Source organism: Pecten maximus, chromosome 9, assembly GCF_902652985.1.
Source record: "Pecten maximus chromosome 9, xPecMax1.1, whole genome shotgun sequence".
NCBI classification, from domain to species: domain Eukaryota; kingdom Metazoa; phylum Mollusca; class Bivalvia; order Pectinida; family Pectinidae; genus Pecten; species Pecten maximus.
In genome coordinates this window covers 3,470,110-3,487,114 of record NC_047023.1, presented here as the reverse complement: position 1 = coordinate 3,487,114, position 17,005 = coordinate 3,470,110, and the positions used below count along the sequence as shown (strand labels likewise).

Sequence of the window (17,005 nt, the reverse complement as noted above, 5' to 3'; positions counted from 1 at the left end):
ATTAAAGGTTCAGCATTTTTTTTTGTATACAAGAACAGTTAGAAGCAATTAAAGGTTCAGTAATTTGAACATTTAAACAAATCTGTTTTGACTTTACTTCTAAGATATCATTATCAAGCACCATGTCTTCTTAGTGCTTCAAAGTTAATCCACACGAGTTCAATATTTGAGAGACAGCATCAGCAGACCCACCTCTTGATAAGGAAACATATAGACTTACACAACGGCGGACAGGTCTCACAAGGACTGCCCCAAGCCTTCCCTATACTTCCACAACACTCGGCCTTCGTGACTAGTGTCTTCATATTGTTCTCACACATCCCGTTACGAATCTCCAGCCAACAGGCTCCCTTTCTGTTGTCTGACAGTCAAAATGTGAACATGTAATTGTTATTTCAAAGACAACTGAATTGCTTCTATCTGGACATTTCCCAATATTTTAGGGATATTTTAGCAGGAGATGCCCGAAATAAAGAAATTCTATGCATGGTAGGTGTTGGAGAAAGCTTATCATAGGATATTGTGTGTTTAATTAAATCATGTTATTGTTCTTGTTGAACAAATATGGAGACCTATTTGGTAAATATTCTATAAATCAGATTTAAATTTAGTGAAAGGGTCATAAAGATAATTAGGAATTAAATCTCAATGTCAAATCTCCCCATGCTACCTAACATGTGTATCAGGTTTCACAAATATCGAACAGAAATATTCTGAATGACAAAGCAAAGCAATTTTTCAAACTTATTATTGATAGAATGGCCTAAAGGTCCACTAACTAAATTTTAAATCAATATGTATCATGCTATATCTACATTAAATTCATTCTGACAACAAAGAATCTTCTATAATCCAAGATGTTAACTTTACACAGCCTGAGAAGTCTTGTTTTAAAGGTTTTCCATTTCCAGTTTTAAAATGTTATGATCACTTGACAGCCAACACACTAACCAACACAGATCCTGCCTGTTGAGTCCAGGGAGGCGCCCGGCTCATGACAGTCACATCGGAAACTGCCCGGTGTGTTGATACAGACTGCATCAGTACAGGGGTTAGTTTCACACTCGTTCTGGTCTAAAAGAAAACACAAAAGTATTACTTTAAATGTAGATCTGAACCCTTCAACAGTTCATAATGTAAAAACACAAATTAGTGAAACTAAGGCTTCCCAACATATCCAAACCCCATATTCAGATATTTTTTGATAAACACATATAGTGTATCTGCCTCAGAAATACATATAACTTTAGAAGGCTTGATGAGAAAGAATCTAAAAAATGTAGCAATGGCGGGCAAGTTAATATAGGAGGTCAAAAAATCCTTTGATGATGCAGCAAAGGTATCAATAACCACACGATAAGAAGCTTTCTTACTAGAACAATAAAGCATACATCTGATGAAGTCTTACCTTCACAACTAGAAATTCTCTCGTTAACCTACATCTGAAGTCTTACCTTCACAACTAGAAATTCTCTCATTAAACCTACATCTGATGAAGCCTTACCTTCACAACTAGAAATTCTCTCGTTAAACCTACATCTGAAGTCTTACCTTCACAACTAGAAGTTCTCTCGTTAAACCTACATCTGATGAAGTCTAACCTTCACAACTAGAAATTCTCTCGTTAACCTACATTTGAAGTTTTACCTTCACAACTAGAAATTCTCTCGTTAACCTACATCTGAAGTCTTACCTTCACAACTAGAAGTTCTCTCGTTAAACCTACATTTGAAGTCTTACCTTCACAACTAGAAATTCTCTCGTTAAACCTACATCTGAAGTCTTACCTTCACAACTAGAAGTTCTCTCGTTAAACCTACATTTGAAGTCTTACCTTCACAACTAGAAATTCTCTCGTTAAACCTACATCTGATGAAGTCTTACCTTCACAGCTAGAAATTCTCTCGTTAACCTACATCTGATGAGGTCTTACCTTCACAACTAAAAATTATCTCGTTAAACCTACATTTGAAGTCTTACCTTCACAACTAGAAGTTCTCTCGTTAAACCTACATCTGATGAGGTCTTACCTTCACAACTAGAAGTTCTCTCGTTAAACCTACATTTGAAGTCTTACCTTCACAACTAGAAGTTCTCTCGTTAAACCTGTATCCAGCTGGACAGGTACAATGGTAGCTTCCCAATGTATTACGGCACTGCCCTCCATCACAATAGTTCGGGTACTTCACACACTCATTAATATCTAAAATAGAATGACATCTATTCAGAACTTATTGAAATAAAGTAGGGATAGGGTCGCGATACAGCAAAGGTTTACAAGTGCAATCAATGATTGCGAAAGCTCACCGGTGGCAGCAATCGCACAATGCATTCATTTTTTATGTATGTATAAGCATGTCATTTTGAAATTGTATGTCACATAATATCGCTCCTAGACCTCTAATGGATGTATAAACCAAATAAGAAGGGTGTGGACTTACAAGCTTTTCAAAACTAACCCCCAAAATCTTTAAAGTGAGTTTTTGTGTCAAAAAAAGTAAGTCCACAAAATGGTAAAATGGTAAAATGGTAAAATGCTAATTTTTTTCTGCATGATTTGCCACAGCATCACTCCTGGATCTTTAATGAATGTATAAACCAAATTAGAAGGGTGATAGATGCATACTTTTGGACTCAACCCCCAAAACTTTAAAGTGAGTTTTGGTGCCAAAAAAGTTAAGTCCACAAATTGGTAAAATGTGAAAAAATCACAATTTTTTTCTGCATGATTTTGCCATAACATCACTAATAGACCTCTAATGAATGTATAAACCAAATTAGAAGGGCATGAGGTGTATACTTTTGGACTTACAAGCTTTCAAAAAAATTACTCCAAAAACTTTAAAGTGAGTTTTGGTGCCAAAAAAGTTAAGTCTACAAAATGGTAAAATGCAAAAATCACATTTTTTTTTCTGCATTATTATGCCATAATATCACTCCTAGACCTCTAATGAATGTATAAACCAATTTAGAAGTACAAGCTTTCCAAAAACTTTAAAGTTTTGGAGTGGGATGCCGTCGTCGGGGTGACAGCATTAGCTCTCGGTTACTCGTAACCGGTGAGCTAATAACCAGAAATCCTCAAGACAGGAAGAATGTTACTGCAGAGTTACCAAGTTACCAGAATACTCAGGATTTAACAGAATATTCTGTCAGATTACTGTCTTAACATGACATTAAACTGGTAATAACTTATTGATAATATCCTCTGTATATTTCAATAATGTATCATTAAACAAGATTTTAATTATTACTTACCTGTATATAACTTTTTTAATCTTTACTTACCTGACAGTTTACCTATCTTTTTTAATCTTTACTTACCTGACAGTGTAGCCAACTTTTTTTATCTTTACTTGCCTGACAGGTTACCTAACTTTTTTCAATCTTTACTTACCTGTACATAACTTCCCAGTTGAGTCAGATTCAAACCCAGGGTTACATAAACATCTGTAGCTGCCATCTCTGTTCTCACACGCTCCATTTTCACAAATGTAAGGATTCAACCGGCACTCGTTTATGTCTAAAAATAAACTACTAAGTTCAGACAAACCAACTGTATATATCAATTTTGTATTGTAATTTTCAGAATCTCCAACGTAAAATTTATCCAAACTTAAAAACATCTCAAAGGTTGAATTTTCTTTATTTTTAGCAGAACAAAATTGATTTAAATTTCAATTTGTTTTTCTTCAATTTTTCAATGTGACTGCACAGCAATTAATCTGAACCAAAAAGATTTCCCCTCGCAATATCCACATTCTTAATCGTTAATAAATGAAAACTAAACTTTGCAAAAGCTCTGAACCAAAAGTTCACCTTAAAATGATATCAAAAAAATATCTAAAACAACAAAATTTGAAAAAAAAAAAAAAAATCTGATTCACTGTATTATCGTCCAACATTAAAAGATCTGATCAAAATATCAACATCCAATAAGTATTAATGCATGAATGAAAAATTCAAAACCAAATCTGTATCTACAACTCTGAACACTTTGTAACAGAGACATAAAAATAGCATAATTGAATTATATATTACTTAATATCTTCATTTTGTTTAAGTTATTATATTAAGTTGTTATAACAAACTTGGTTCAGATGATATACATTTATTGATTTTGATTGAGGTAAACACCAGGATTTATCAACCCTAATATCAGTGAAGTTGTTTAATTCATCCAATTAAAATCCAGACTATTTATAGTCATATAATCATGTGACATAATTACCCCCCTCAGGTGTCCGTCCTATATCCCGGCACAAGTCACTGTAGCCCCTATCCCCTGGGGTGGGGCATGGCTCACATCTCTGACCCCAGCCCTTGAGAATGTTTATACCACCCGTGTCCATACAACAACACATAGCCTTGGACATAAGCGTGGCTAGAGCACTGGAACACCGACCACTCCTGTACTCGCGGTAACATTGGTCACGCCTATTGTCTGCCAATACACAAATTTAATAATAATTTGTAAACTGTTAATTAACATATAATAAGAACAATGCAATCTGTACAATGGTGATTCAATATCTTTTACAGTAGACCTTTAAGTAATTATAAATATGATTATGATCAAATTATAAAAAATTGTATTTTCATTTAAGGACAAGTCCAATTTGAAGGCTGTATTCTCGTTAGTATTGTCACAAGAACAAGTAAAATATGAAGGCTCTATCCTCGTTAGTATTGTCACAAGGACACGTACAAGTTAAATATGAAAGTTGTATCCTCGTTAGTATTGTCACAACACTGTCATATAAATTTTTTATCAGACTGTATCTTCGTTAGTATTGTCACAACACCGTTATATAAAAACTTTTAACCTAGCTGTCTACAGACATTTACGTCAAGGTATAAAAATAGGTCTCCCGGGCCTGGTCCTGGCCAGGTACAAATATGGGGACATGATGTAGGAGTACCTATACATGTCCTGGCCAGGTACAAATATGGGGACATGATGGAGACGTACCTATACATGTCCTGGCCAGGTACAAATATGGGGACATGATGTAGACGTACCTGTACATGTCCTGGCTAGGTAAAGATATGGGGACATGATGGAGACGTACCTATACATGTCCTGGCCAGGTACAAATATGGGGATATGATGTAGACGTACCTATACATGTCCTAGCCAGGTACAAATATGGGGACATGATATAGGAGTACCTATACATGTCCTGGCCAGGTAAAGATATGGGGACATGATGGAGACGTACCTATACATGTCCTGGCCAGGTACAAATATGGGGACATGATGGAGACGTACCTATACATGTCCTGGCTAGGTAAAGATATGGGGACATGATGGAGACGTACCTATACATGTCCTGGCCAGGTACAAATATGGGGACATGATGGAGACGTACCTATACATGTCCTGGCCAGGTACAAATATGGGGACATGATGTAGGAGTACCTATACATATACATGTCCTGGCCAGGTACAAATATGGGGACATGATATAGGAGTACCTATACATGTCCTGGCCAGGTACAAATATGGGGACATGATGGAGACGTACCTATACATGTCCTGGCCAGGTAAAGATATGGGGACATGATGTAGGAGTACCTATACATGTCCTGGCCAGGTACAAATATGGGGACATGATGTAGGAGTACCTGTACATGTCCTGGCCAGGTACAAATATGGGGACATGATGTAGGAGTACCTATACATGTCCTGGCCAGGTAAAGATATGGGGACATGATGGAGACGTACCTATACATGTCCTGGCCAGGTACAAATATGGGGACATGATGGAGACGTACCTATACATGTCCTGGCTAGGTAAAGATATGGGGACATGATGGAGACGTACCTATACATGTCCTGGCCAGGTACAAATATGGGGACATGATGGAGACGTACCTATACATGTCCTGGCCAGGTACAAATATGGGGACATGATGTAGGAGTACCTATACATGTCCTGGCCAGGTACAAATATGGGGACATGATATAGGAGTACCTATACATGTCCTGGCCAGGTACAAATATGGGGACATGATGGAGACGTACCTATACATGTCCTGGCCAGGTAAAGATATGGGGACATGATGTAGGAGTACCTATACATGTCCTGGCCAGGTACAAATATGGGGACATGATGTAGGAGTACCTGTACATGTCCTGGCCAGGTACAAATATGGGGACATGATGTAGGAGTACCTATACATGTCCTGGCCAGGTACAAATATGGGGACATGATGTAGGAGTACCTATACATGTCCTGGCCAGGTACAAATATGGGGACATGATGTAGGAGTACCTATACATGTCTTGGCCAGGTACAAATATGGGAACATGATGTAGGAGTACCTGTACATGTCCTGGCCAGGTACAAATATGGGGACATGATGGAGACGTACCTGTACATGTCCTGGCCAGGTAAAGATATGGGGACATGATGGAGACGTACCTATACATGTCCTGGCCAGGTACAAATATGGGGACATGATGTAGGAGTACCTACACATGTCCTGGTAAAGATATGGGGACATGATGGAGACGTACCTATACATGTCCTGGCCAGGTAAAGATATGGGGACATGATGGAGACGTACCTGTACATGTCCTGGCCAGGTACAAATATGGGGACATGATGTAGGAGTACCTATACATGTCCTGGCCAGGTACAAATATGGGGACATGATGGAGACGTACCTATACATGTCCTGGTAAAAATATGGGGACATGATGGAGACGTACCTATACATGTCCTGGCTAGGTAAAGATATGGGGACATGATGGAGACGTACCTATACATGTCCTGGCCAGGTACAAATATGGGGACATGATGTAGGAGTACCTATACATGTCCTGGCTAGGTAAAGATATGGGGACATGATGGAGACGTACCTATACATGTCCTGGCCAGGTACAAATATGGGGACATGATGGAGACGTACCTATACACGTCCTGGCCAGGTACAAATATGGGGACATGATGTAGACGTACCTATACATGTCCTGGCCAGGTAAAGATATGGGGACATGATGGAGACGTACCTATACATGTCCTGCCCTCTGGTCCCATGTGGAAGTTAGGGGGACATTCACACCTGAAGCTGCCCTGGTTGTTGATACAGATTCCATTGATGCACGGCGACTCTCTGGCTTTACACTCATTGATATCTGAACATACAAACAATTAAGATCGTAAAACTGTTATCACTGCTTCTCTTTTCCTTCAAATATCTTACGATTTAACACCTGTACAGATATTTTTCTCTCTATATATAAATTCTAAACTATCAATCAATCTTTTAGAAATCATCAAAAGATGCACTTTTAAGGTCTTACTGCATACAATTTGTAAAATTTCAGACACAAGGTTCAGACATTAGGCTCCATTATTGTAGTAGCTGGTGGATAGATAAGAAGAGCTCACCTATACAGGCTCGGTTGTCAGGAGTGGACATAAAGCCGATGTTACAGATACACTTGTAGCCTCCATTCATATTGATACAGCGACCATGGGTACACATCCTAGTAGTGGCACACTCATTATAATCTGAAACACGATTACTTCACATTTCAAACATAGGACTCATAATTGTTTAAATAAAATCCTGAAAAAATACAAACATTTAACCAGGACAGTCAGAAGTAAACATACATGTTTTTCGTGTACAGAAATTTGACTACTATGTCTATTTTTCTCAGACCAGTGCATTGATGGATTCAGAGCTTCTTTATTCATGCTGTGTAGATTATCATCATCCAATCAGCTACAAGGCACTGTCCTTCTCATGTAATGCCATGGAGAGGAAGATTATATTAGTGCTCTCACATAATACATTGTAGCAAACAATATACCAAGACTGCAGTTAGCACAATCATACTGAATCATTGTACAATATTATCAGAGCAAACTAAATTAAAGCATCTGATCAATTAATGTCCAGCTGTTGATCAATTAATGTAAAGATGCTGATCAATAAATGTAAAGATGCTGATCAATTAATGTAAAGATGCTGATCAATAAATGTAAAGATGCTGATCAATTAATGTAAAGATGCTGATCAATTAATGTCCAGCTGATCAATTAATGTAAAGATACTGATCAATAAATGTAAAGATGCTGATCAATTAATGTAAAGATGCTGATCAATTAATGTAAAGATGCTGATCAATTAATGTAAAGATGCTGATCAATTAATGTAAAGATGCTGATCAATTAATGTAAAGATGCTGATCAATAAATGTCCAGCTGATAAATAAATGTAAAGATGCTGATCAATTAATGTCCAGCTGCTGACCAATTAATGCACAGCTGCTGATCAATTAATATACATTTACATAATGACACTTTGCTTAGAAATGACTAATTACCTAGACAATAGGCTCCATCTGGTGACAGCTGATAGCCCGGGTTACACACACATCTAAACGACCCCTCGCTGTTCTCGCACATACCATTGGTACACAGCTTCCCATTCTCTGTACATTCATTTATGTCTACAAGCAGAAAAACATTATGTTCATACCTAAACATATCTTAAAACCTTAAGCAATCCTCTCTCATGGGGGACAATCCAGCCCTATATCCATTTGGGTCACATGGATCAGCTGTAAGAAGGGAAATAGTCCAACAAAACAAATTCAAATATTTCCTGCCTCGCAACTACTGAAATACAAGAGGCCCAGAATCCATGAAATTGACTTTTGGTGCAACCCCATAGGGATGCTACCACACAAATGTGAGTGATATCCATTGCCTAGTTTCAGAAAAGAAGTTGTTTAAACCAATTGACCCCTTTTGACCCCGCCCTCTGCACCCCGGGGGGTCAGTTCCTTCCTTTATAAAATTTTGAATCCTTACCAAAAAGGATGCTATCAGTCAAATATGAGCTGAAAATTTCAGAGAAGAAGTTGTTCATATCAATTTAGCCAAACTGACCCCTTTTGGCCCCACCCCTCAGCTCCCTGTTGGGGTCAACCCTAAAATTTGTACAATTTTGAATCCCCATCCCATGACCATGCTACCATACAAATGTGAGTGATATCCATTGCTTAGTTTCAGAGAAGAAGTTGTTTATATAAATTTAACCAAATTGACCTCTTTTGGCCTGGCCTCTCAGCCCCCAGATGGTTGGCCCTGTCATTTGTTCAATTTTGAATCCTTAACCCAAGGGAATGCTACCAGTCAAATATTAGAGATATCCCTTGCTTAGTTTCAGAGAAAAAGTTGTTTATATCAATTCTGCCAAAATGACCCCTTTTAGCCCCGCCTCTCAGCCCCAAGGGAGGTTGGCCTCACTATTTGTACAATTTTGAATCCCGACCCCAAAGGGATGCTTACAGTCAAATATGAGCAATATCTATTGCTTGGTTTCAGAGGAGAAGTTGTTCATATCAATTTAGCCAAATTGACCCCTTTTAGCCCGCCTCTCAGCCCCAAGGGAGGTCGGCCCCACTATTTGTACAATTTTGAATCCCGACCCCAACAGGATGCTCACAGTCAAATATGAGCAATATCTATTGTTGGGTTTCAGAGGAGAAGTTGTTCATATCAATTTAGCCAAATTGACCCCTCTTGGCCCCGCCCCTCAGGCCCCCGTGGGTTCAGCCCCATGATTTGTATAATTTTGAATCCCTACCCAATAGTGATGCTACCAGGCAAATATGAGCAATATCCGTTTCTCGGTTTCAGAGAAGAAGTCGTTTATATCAATATAGCCCAATTGACCACATTTGGCCCCGCCCCTCAGGCCCCTGGGGGGGTCAGCCCCATCATTTGTACAATTTTGAATCCCCACCTAATAGTGATGCTACCAGGCAAATATGAGCGATATCCATTGCTCAGTTTCAGAGAAGAAGTTGTTAATATCAATATAGCCAAATTGACCCCTCTTGGCCCCACCCCTCAGGCTCTCAGGGGGTTAGCCCCACCATTTGTACAATTTTGAATCCCCACCCCATAGTGATGCTACCAGGCAAATATGAGCAATATCCATTGCTTGGTTTCAGAGAAGAAGTCGTTTATATCAATATAGCCCAATTGACCACATTTGGCCCCGCCCCTCAGGCCCCTGGGGGGTCAGCCCCACCATTTGTACAATTTTGAGCCCCATCCCATAGGGATGCTTCTGACCAAATTTGGTCAAATTCTGATCATTGGTTATGAAAAAGAAGTCAATTGTTGACGGACGGACGGACGACGGACGCTACGGTATGGCATAAGCTCACCTTGGTCCTTTGGACCAGGTGAGCTAATAATGAAGTCAGAAAAAGATTACCATGAATTGATCACAGAATTCACTCAGCTTCAACAGCCGAAGAGCGACGTTAGATATTAATTTATTCCATCAGAACAGAGTTACCAAAAGTTAGTCCATAATTAAAGGGATCATGTCCTCAAGAATGTGAAGTCAAGAACATTGATCATTGAACATATCTTTTTCTTAGAAGATGCCTGTCTGTATGAAATTAACATTGTAATATCTACCGTAGCAGATCTGCTTGTTGGTAGACCGTCAGTAAAATAAACATTGTAATACCTACCGTAACAGACCTGTTGGTTGGTAGACCATCGGTAAAATAAACATTGTAATACCTACTGTAGCAGACCTGTTGGTTGGTAGACCGTCAGTAAAATAAACATTGTAATACCTACCGTAACAGACCTGTTGGTTGGTAGACCGTCAGTAAAATAAACATTGTAATACCTACTGTAGCAGACCTGTTGGTTGGTAGACCGTCAGTAAAATAAACATTGTAATACCTACTGTAGCAGACCTGTTGGTTGGTAGACCGTCGGTAAAATAAAAATTGTAATACCTACCGTAGCAGACCTGTTGGTTGGTAGACCGTCAGTAAAATAAACATTGTAATACCTACCGTAGCAGACCTGTTGGTTGGTAGACCGTCAGTAAAATAAACGTAATACCTACCATAGCAGATCTGTTGGTTGGTAGACCGTCGGTAAAATAAACATTATAATACCTACCGTAACAGACCTGTTGGTTGGTAGATTGTCAGTAAAATAAACATTGTAATACCTACCGTAACAGATCTGTTGGTTGGTAGACCGTCGGTAAAATAAACATTATAATACCTACTGTAACAGACCTGTTGGTTGGTAGACCGTCGGTGAAATAAACATTGTAATACCTACCGTAGCAGACCTGTTGGTTGGTAGACCGTCGGTAAAATAAATATACCTACCGTAGCAGACCTGTTGGTTGGTAGACCGTCGGTAAAATAAACATTATAATACCTACCGTAACAGACCTGTTGGTTGGTAGATTGTCAGTAAAATAAACATTGTAATACCTACCATAACAGATCTGTTGGTTGGTAGACCGTCGGTAAAATAAACATTATAATACCTACTGTAACAGACCTGTTGGTTGGTAGACCGTCAGTAAAATAAACATTGTAATACCTACCGTAGCAGACCTGTTGGTTGGTAGACCGTCGGTAAAATAAACATTGTAATACCTATCGTAACAGACCTGTTGGTTGGTAGACTGTCGGTAAAATAAACATTGTAATACCTACCGTAGCAGATCTGTTGGTTGGTAGACCGTCGGTAAAATAAACATTGTAATACCTATCGTAACAGACCTGTTGGTTGGTAGACCGTCGGTAAAATAAACATTGTAATACCTACCGTAGCAGACCTGTTGCTTGGTAGACCGTCAGTAAAATTAATATTGTAATACCTACCGTAACAGATCTGTTGGTTGGTAGACTGTCTGTATCCTGTGTCACATTCACATTTATATCCTCCGTTCATGTTAACACAGCGTCCGTGGGGACACATTCCACTTGTATCACACTCGTTCATATCTGTAGAATACAGTTAGTTATTTACATTGATCACAAAAAAATCCAAGGATCCAGTGTTACCTGGATTATTACCGTTAACATTATTTCTTTGACACATAAATTAATATATATGTATAGTACATTAAAAGTGTGTTTATTAATGTATTAGAGCAATGTGATAACATCTGTTCATAGCATCATCCAGTACACACCTGTACAGTAGCGACCGTCGGTAGACATTTACACACCTGTACAGTAGCCAGTAGACATTTACACACCTGTACAGTAGCCGGTAGACATTTACACACCTGTACAGTAGCGACCATCGGTAGACATTTACACACCTGTACAGTAGCGACCATCGGTAGACATTTACACACCTGTACAGTAGCGACCATCGATAGACATTTACACACCTGTACAGTAGCGACCATCAGTAGACATTTACACACCTGTACAGTAGCCGGTAGACATTTACACACCTGTACAGTAGCGACCATCGGTAGACATTTACACACCTGTACAGTAGCGACCATTGGTAGACATTTACACACCTGTACAGTAGTGACCATTGGTAGACATTTACACACCTGTACAGTAGCGACCATCGGTAGCCATTTACACACCTGTACAGTAGCGACCATCGGTAGACATTTACACACCTGTACAGTAGCCGGTAGACATTTACACACCTGTACACCTGTACAGTAACGACCATCGGTAGACATTTACACACCTGTACAGTAGCGACCATCGGTAGACATTTACACACCTGTACAGTAGCCGGTAGACATTTACACACCTGTACAGTAACGACCATCAGTAGACATTTACACACCTGTACAGTAGCTGGTAGACATTTACACACCTGTACAGTAACGACCATCGGTAGACATTTACACACCTGTACAGTAGCCGTAGACATTTACACACCTGTACAGTAGCGACCATCGGTAGACATTTACACACCTGTACAGTAACGACCATCGGTAGACATTTACACACCTGTACAGTAACGACCATCGGTAGACATTTACACACCTGTACAGTAGCGACCATCGGTAGACAAAGTATAGCCCAAATTGCATTCACACCTGAAGCTTCCTTCAGTGTTTACACAGAGTCCATTCCGGCAAAGTCGGCGGTCCTCTTGACATTCGTTAATGTCTGCAATGTACCGAATAACAAAAACTAATTAAAAATGGTTTAGTTGATAATTTAGAAGATAATGCTTTTTTCTACTTTTCCATTATAATAAAATAAATAATTAATATTCTGAATAACTTTCAAGGTATGTTGTTCACATACAGTTAAAGATGTTTGATGGACACAAGCACCATTGAGGCGAGGTAAAATTTCAACACTACCAAAAACAGCATTGTTCCTTACCAATACAGACATCTGGGTCATCTGTAGGTTTGAATCCTGCAAAGCATTCACAACGATAGGCCTGCAACGTGTTGATACATCGAGCGTTGGTACACAATGTGGGAAATAGACCACACTCATTCCGCTTCAAATCGGAGGCTACACATAATTCTCTGTGATCATCTGAACAAAAACAATAACGAGTTCACATAACTGTCCATGATAATCTGAACACAAACATTCTTTTCAGTGGTATATAATGACACAATCCTGTGGTATATGGAAGGACCACAAAAACGGTTAACACAACAAGTCAAAATATAAACCGATAATAAAAAGTATTTAGTATTGGTTTGTTAGGATTTAAACTTACCTGGTAGTGACAAGAAAATGCATAATAAGAAAAGTAAATTTGTTAGACAACCGATAATTCACCAGAGTTTGATTCTTTGATTTATGCCCAAACTGACCTGAGTTTTTCTCTGGACATAGTTGACAAATGGACGAATTCCCCCAGCCTTTCCCCATCTCACAGCAGCAGTCACGCAGGGACAGAAGGATCCCCATGGGTTCCGCACAGATTCCCTGGGAAATACGACTGAAGCAGGTCTTCCTCTTCACAACTGAAGACGTAACCAAATGTCAAATTTTATATTTTAGTGTGATCGAAACAGAAGTTGACCTTTACATTTGACTAAATGACAATGTTAGATTGACACAAAAAGTTAGTACCTTGCACTACTACACCTAAAATATCACAGAGTATCACCGTGATAAAAACAGAAAGCCAGGTCTACAGCAAAACTTCACATAAAAGTGTCGATATACAGGTAACCTGGTCAATATAAGATACACACACCTCAATGTGGATACCAATACTACTACAGGAAAGTGTTGATAGACTGGTAACCTGGTCAATATAAGATACACACACCTCAATGTGGACACCAATACTACTACAGGAAAGTGTTGATAGACTGGTAACCTGGTCAATATAAGATACACACACCTCAATGTGGACACCAATACTACTACAGGAAAATGTTGATAGACTGGTAACCTGGTCAATATAAGATACACACATATCAATGTGGACACCAATACTACTACAGGAAAATGTTGATAGACTGGTAACCTGGTCAATATAAGATACACACACCTCAATGTGGACACCAATACTACTACAGGAAAATGAGGTGTCGCCAGCATTCACATTAGAATAAAAGTCCTTAAAGAAGTCAGTACACTTTGTCAAGAAAATTATTTTTGTACCAAATTCCATCAAAATCTCTTCATTTTAATTCAGCTTGAGTAAAAATGGGGTCATTTGACCTTGAACCTGTCATGGAGATTATGACCATTACCAGTAGGTGAAGGGTATGAAAGCCTTTTAAAATACAGTCATGTAGCAATACAATTGAACAAAATATGTGTAAAAAATTCACATCAGGAAATTGGAATGTTTTCTGCAGTACACAGATCAGACAACAATCTTTAACACAACATGACTGAAACATTAAAAGATTAGGATAAAACCAATCTGCATAATGTGTGGAAATAAAAAACTTTAGTCTGTATCTGAAGCCCTGTCTAGACAAATTTTCTACAATTATAGTGTTGTTTACATAATTCCAGAATGAGAAATAAAACTACTATACACTAATAGCACATCACTTATCACATCAATTTTGTATTATCAGATTACAGCAGTAACCGAAATCTTAAAATTTATTTGAAACCTCGGTATGAGGTCCAAATACTCAAGTCTCCGTCCAATCAAATTTGTCCAAAATGTAATTAAAGAGAAAATCTACAGGAAGAATAAAATAATCGTCAAAGTATTGGATTACATGTTTAAGTGTGAAGTAGTGGTTTATCTACAGACTGCTGATTATGTTGTCAAACATGATACAACAGCGATACATAAGGGAGCATTAGAAATAAATACTCAGTCTGCCTACAACACAGCTAAAAACCTGCAATAAACCGAACACCATATCCTGCCCATCAACGTCTTGTGTTCACAGGTGCTTAAACACTTAAGATAAACAATAATGAGAATTCTCAAAAGCAATTTTATTGTTATTTTTCCCAGATAAAGCATAACTTACAAACATGCAATCTTCATGCCCAGGGTGAACCATAACCTCTAGGATTTTATTACACTTAGAATTAATCTTGATAGAGAACACATTGTTTCCATCTATTACATCATTAGCTAAAAACACTAAAAATGAGTTGTTTGTGAAATATGTACAGTATAGTTGCTGGAACTTTAAGGGGCTAATATTTCCCATTTGTCCCAGTTGGACCTAGCTTGTGGGTACATGTATCAAATTTCACGCAATCATGTCTTGATAACATTCTGGGGTTCACTTTTAGACATTAATTTTGTTTTATATAATATTTATTAGGTTTTTTTATATTCACACTTTATATGATGCCTATTCTGGGTACACTTTTAGACATTTGTTTTATATAATATTATTTATTAGGCTTTTATTTTCACACTATATTCAATGCCCATTTTGGGGTTCACTTTTAGACATTTGTTTGTATATAACATTAATTTTATTAGGCTTTTATAATTATATTCACACTATATTCAATGCCTATTCTGGGGTTCACTTTTAGACATTGTATAAAATATTTATCAGGCTTTTATTTTCACACTTCATTCAATGCCTTCTCGGCTTCATCATTTAAAATAACAGTGATACTGGCATCAACACAGGAACTCTTACCTACACACTGTATACGGTCGGGAACTCTTACCTACGCACTGTGTACGGTCGGGAACTCTTACCTACGCACTGTGTACGGTCGGGAACTCTTACCTACGCACTGTGTACGGTCGGGAACTCTTACCTACACACTGTGTACGGTCGGGAACTCTTACCTACGCACTGTGTACGGTCGGGAACTCTTACCTACGCACTGTGTACGGTCGGGAACTCTTACCTACGCACTGTGTACGGCCGGGAACTCTTACCTACGCACTGTGTACGGTCGGGAACTCTTACCTACGCACTGTGTACGGTCGGGAACTCTTACCTACGCACTGTGTACGGTCGGGAACTCTTACCTACACACTGTGTACGGTCAGCATTGGTTTCATACCCAGGATCACACACACAGAAATAGCTTCCTTCCGTATTGGTACATTTCCCATTTTCACATGTGTTTGGAATGGTTTCACACTCGTTTATATCTGTAGAAGAAAATATTTCTAAATCAATATCAATAGAAAAGAACATAATGACAAGAGGCCCATGGGCCTTAACGGTCACCTGAGATTTGAAATATTTCAGTTGATTTAAATTACCCTTTTTAGCCCCGCCCATCAGCCCCTAGGGGTCAGTCAGGACCAACATGTGTGTACCATTAAGCTGTTATCCCATGCTTATTATGTTAACAAAGTTAGAATGAATTCCAATAGAAATCAAACAAATTATAGTCAAAAATTTGATTTCCTTATATAAACTATGGTAAAATTTACCCCGTCCCCAGGGGCAAACTTGTGACCCCAGGGTCATGAAATTCATAGTTATAGTAAAGCACCATAAGACCCTTCCATCTATGAAAAGTATTAGATTCTACCTTATTTGGGTCTTGAGAAAAAATATTTTTGAAATTTCGGTCAATTTGACCCTTTTTAGCGCCGCCAATCAGCCCCTGGGGGTGAGTCAGGGCCAACATGTGCATATCATCAAACTGCCATCACAAGCTGATAATGTTAAGTTAGAATTAATTCCAATAAAAATCAAACAAATTATAATAAAAAAATGTGATTTACCTATATAAACTAAAGTCAAGTTTACCCACTCCCCAGGGGCAAACGTGAGACCCCTG

The 17,005-nt window shown here is 38.5% G+C and overlaps 1 protein-coding gene across 4 annotated transcripts in view; it reads right to left on the bottom strand.

The window, feature by feature from the left end:
* The window catches only part of LOC117333860 (fibrillin-2-like), a 125,240-nt gene that overhangs the window by 69,668 nt on the left and 38,567 nt on the right, over positions 1 to 17,005 (bottom strand). For 2 of the 4 annotated variants that reach the window (XM_033893276.1, XM_033893275.1), the window contains exons 7-19: positions 16,239 to 16,364; positions 13,624 to 13,776; positions 13,175 to 13,336; positions 12,827 to 12,952; positions 11,684 to 11,806; positions 8,345 to 8,470; positions 7,401 to 7,523; positions 7,019 to 7,144; positions 4,232 to 4,444; positions 3,398 to 3,523; positions 2,078 to 2,203; positions 952 to 1,074; positions 221 to 361 (exon numbers count right to left, since the gene is read on the bottom strand). In XM_033893276.1, the coding sequence (XP_033749167.1) occupies positions 221 to 361; positions 952 to 1,074; positions 2,078 to 2,203; positions 3,398 to 3,523; positions 4,232 to 4,444; positions 7,019 to 7,144; positions 7,401 to 7,523; positions 8,345 to 8,470; positions 11,684 to 11,806; positions 12,827 to 12,952; positions 13,175 to 13,336; positions 13,624 to 13,776; positions 16,239 to 16,364 (1,794 nt within the window). Of the gene's footprint in view, positions 1 to 220; positions 362 to 951; positions 1,075 to 2,077; positions 2,204 to 3,397; positions 3,524 to 4,231; positions 4,445 to 7,018; positions 7,145 to 7,400; positions 7,524 to 8,344; positions 8,471 to 11,515; positions 11,636 to 11,683; positions 11,807 to 12,165; positions 12,175 to 12,826; positions 12,953 to 13,174; positions 13,337 to 13,623; positions 13,777 to 16,238; positions 16,365 to 17,005 lie in introns of those variants that run through there. The other 2 variants (XM_033893277.1, XM_033893279.1) reach the window with 2 other exon arrangements.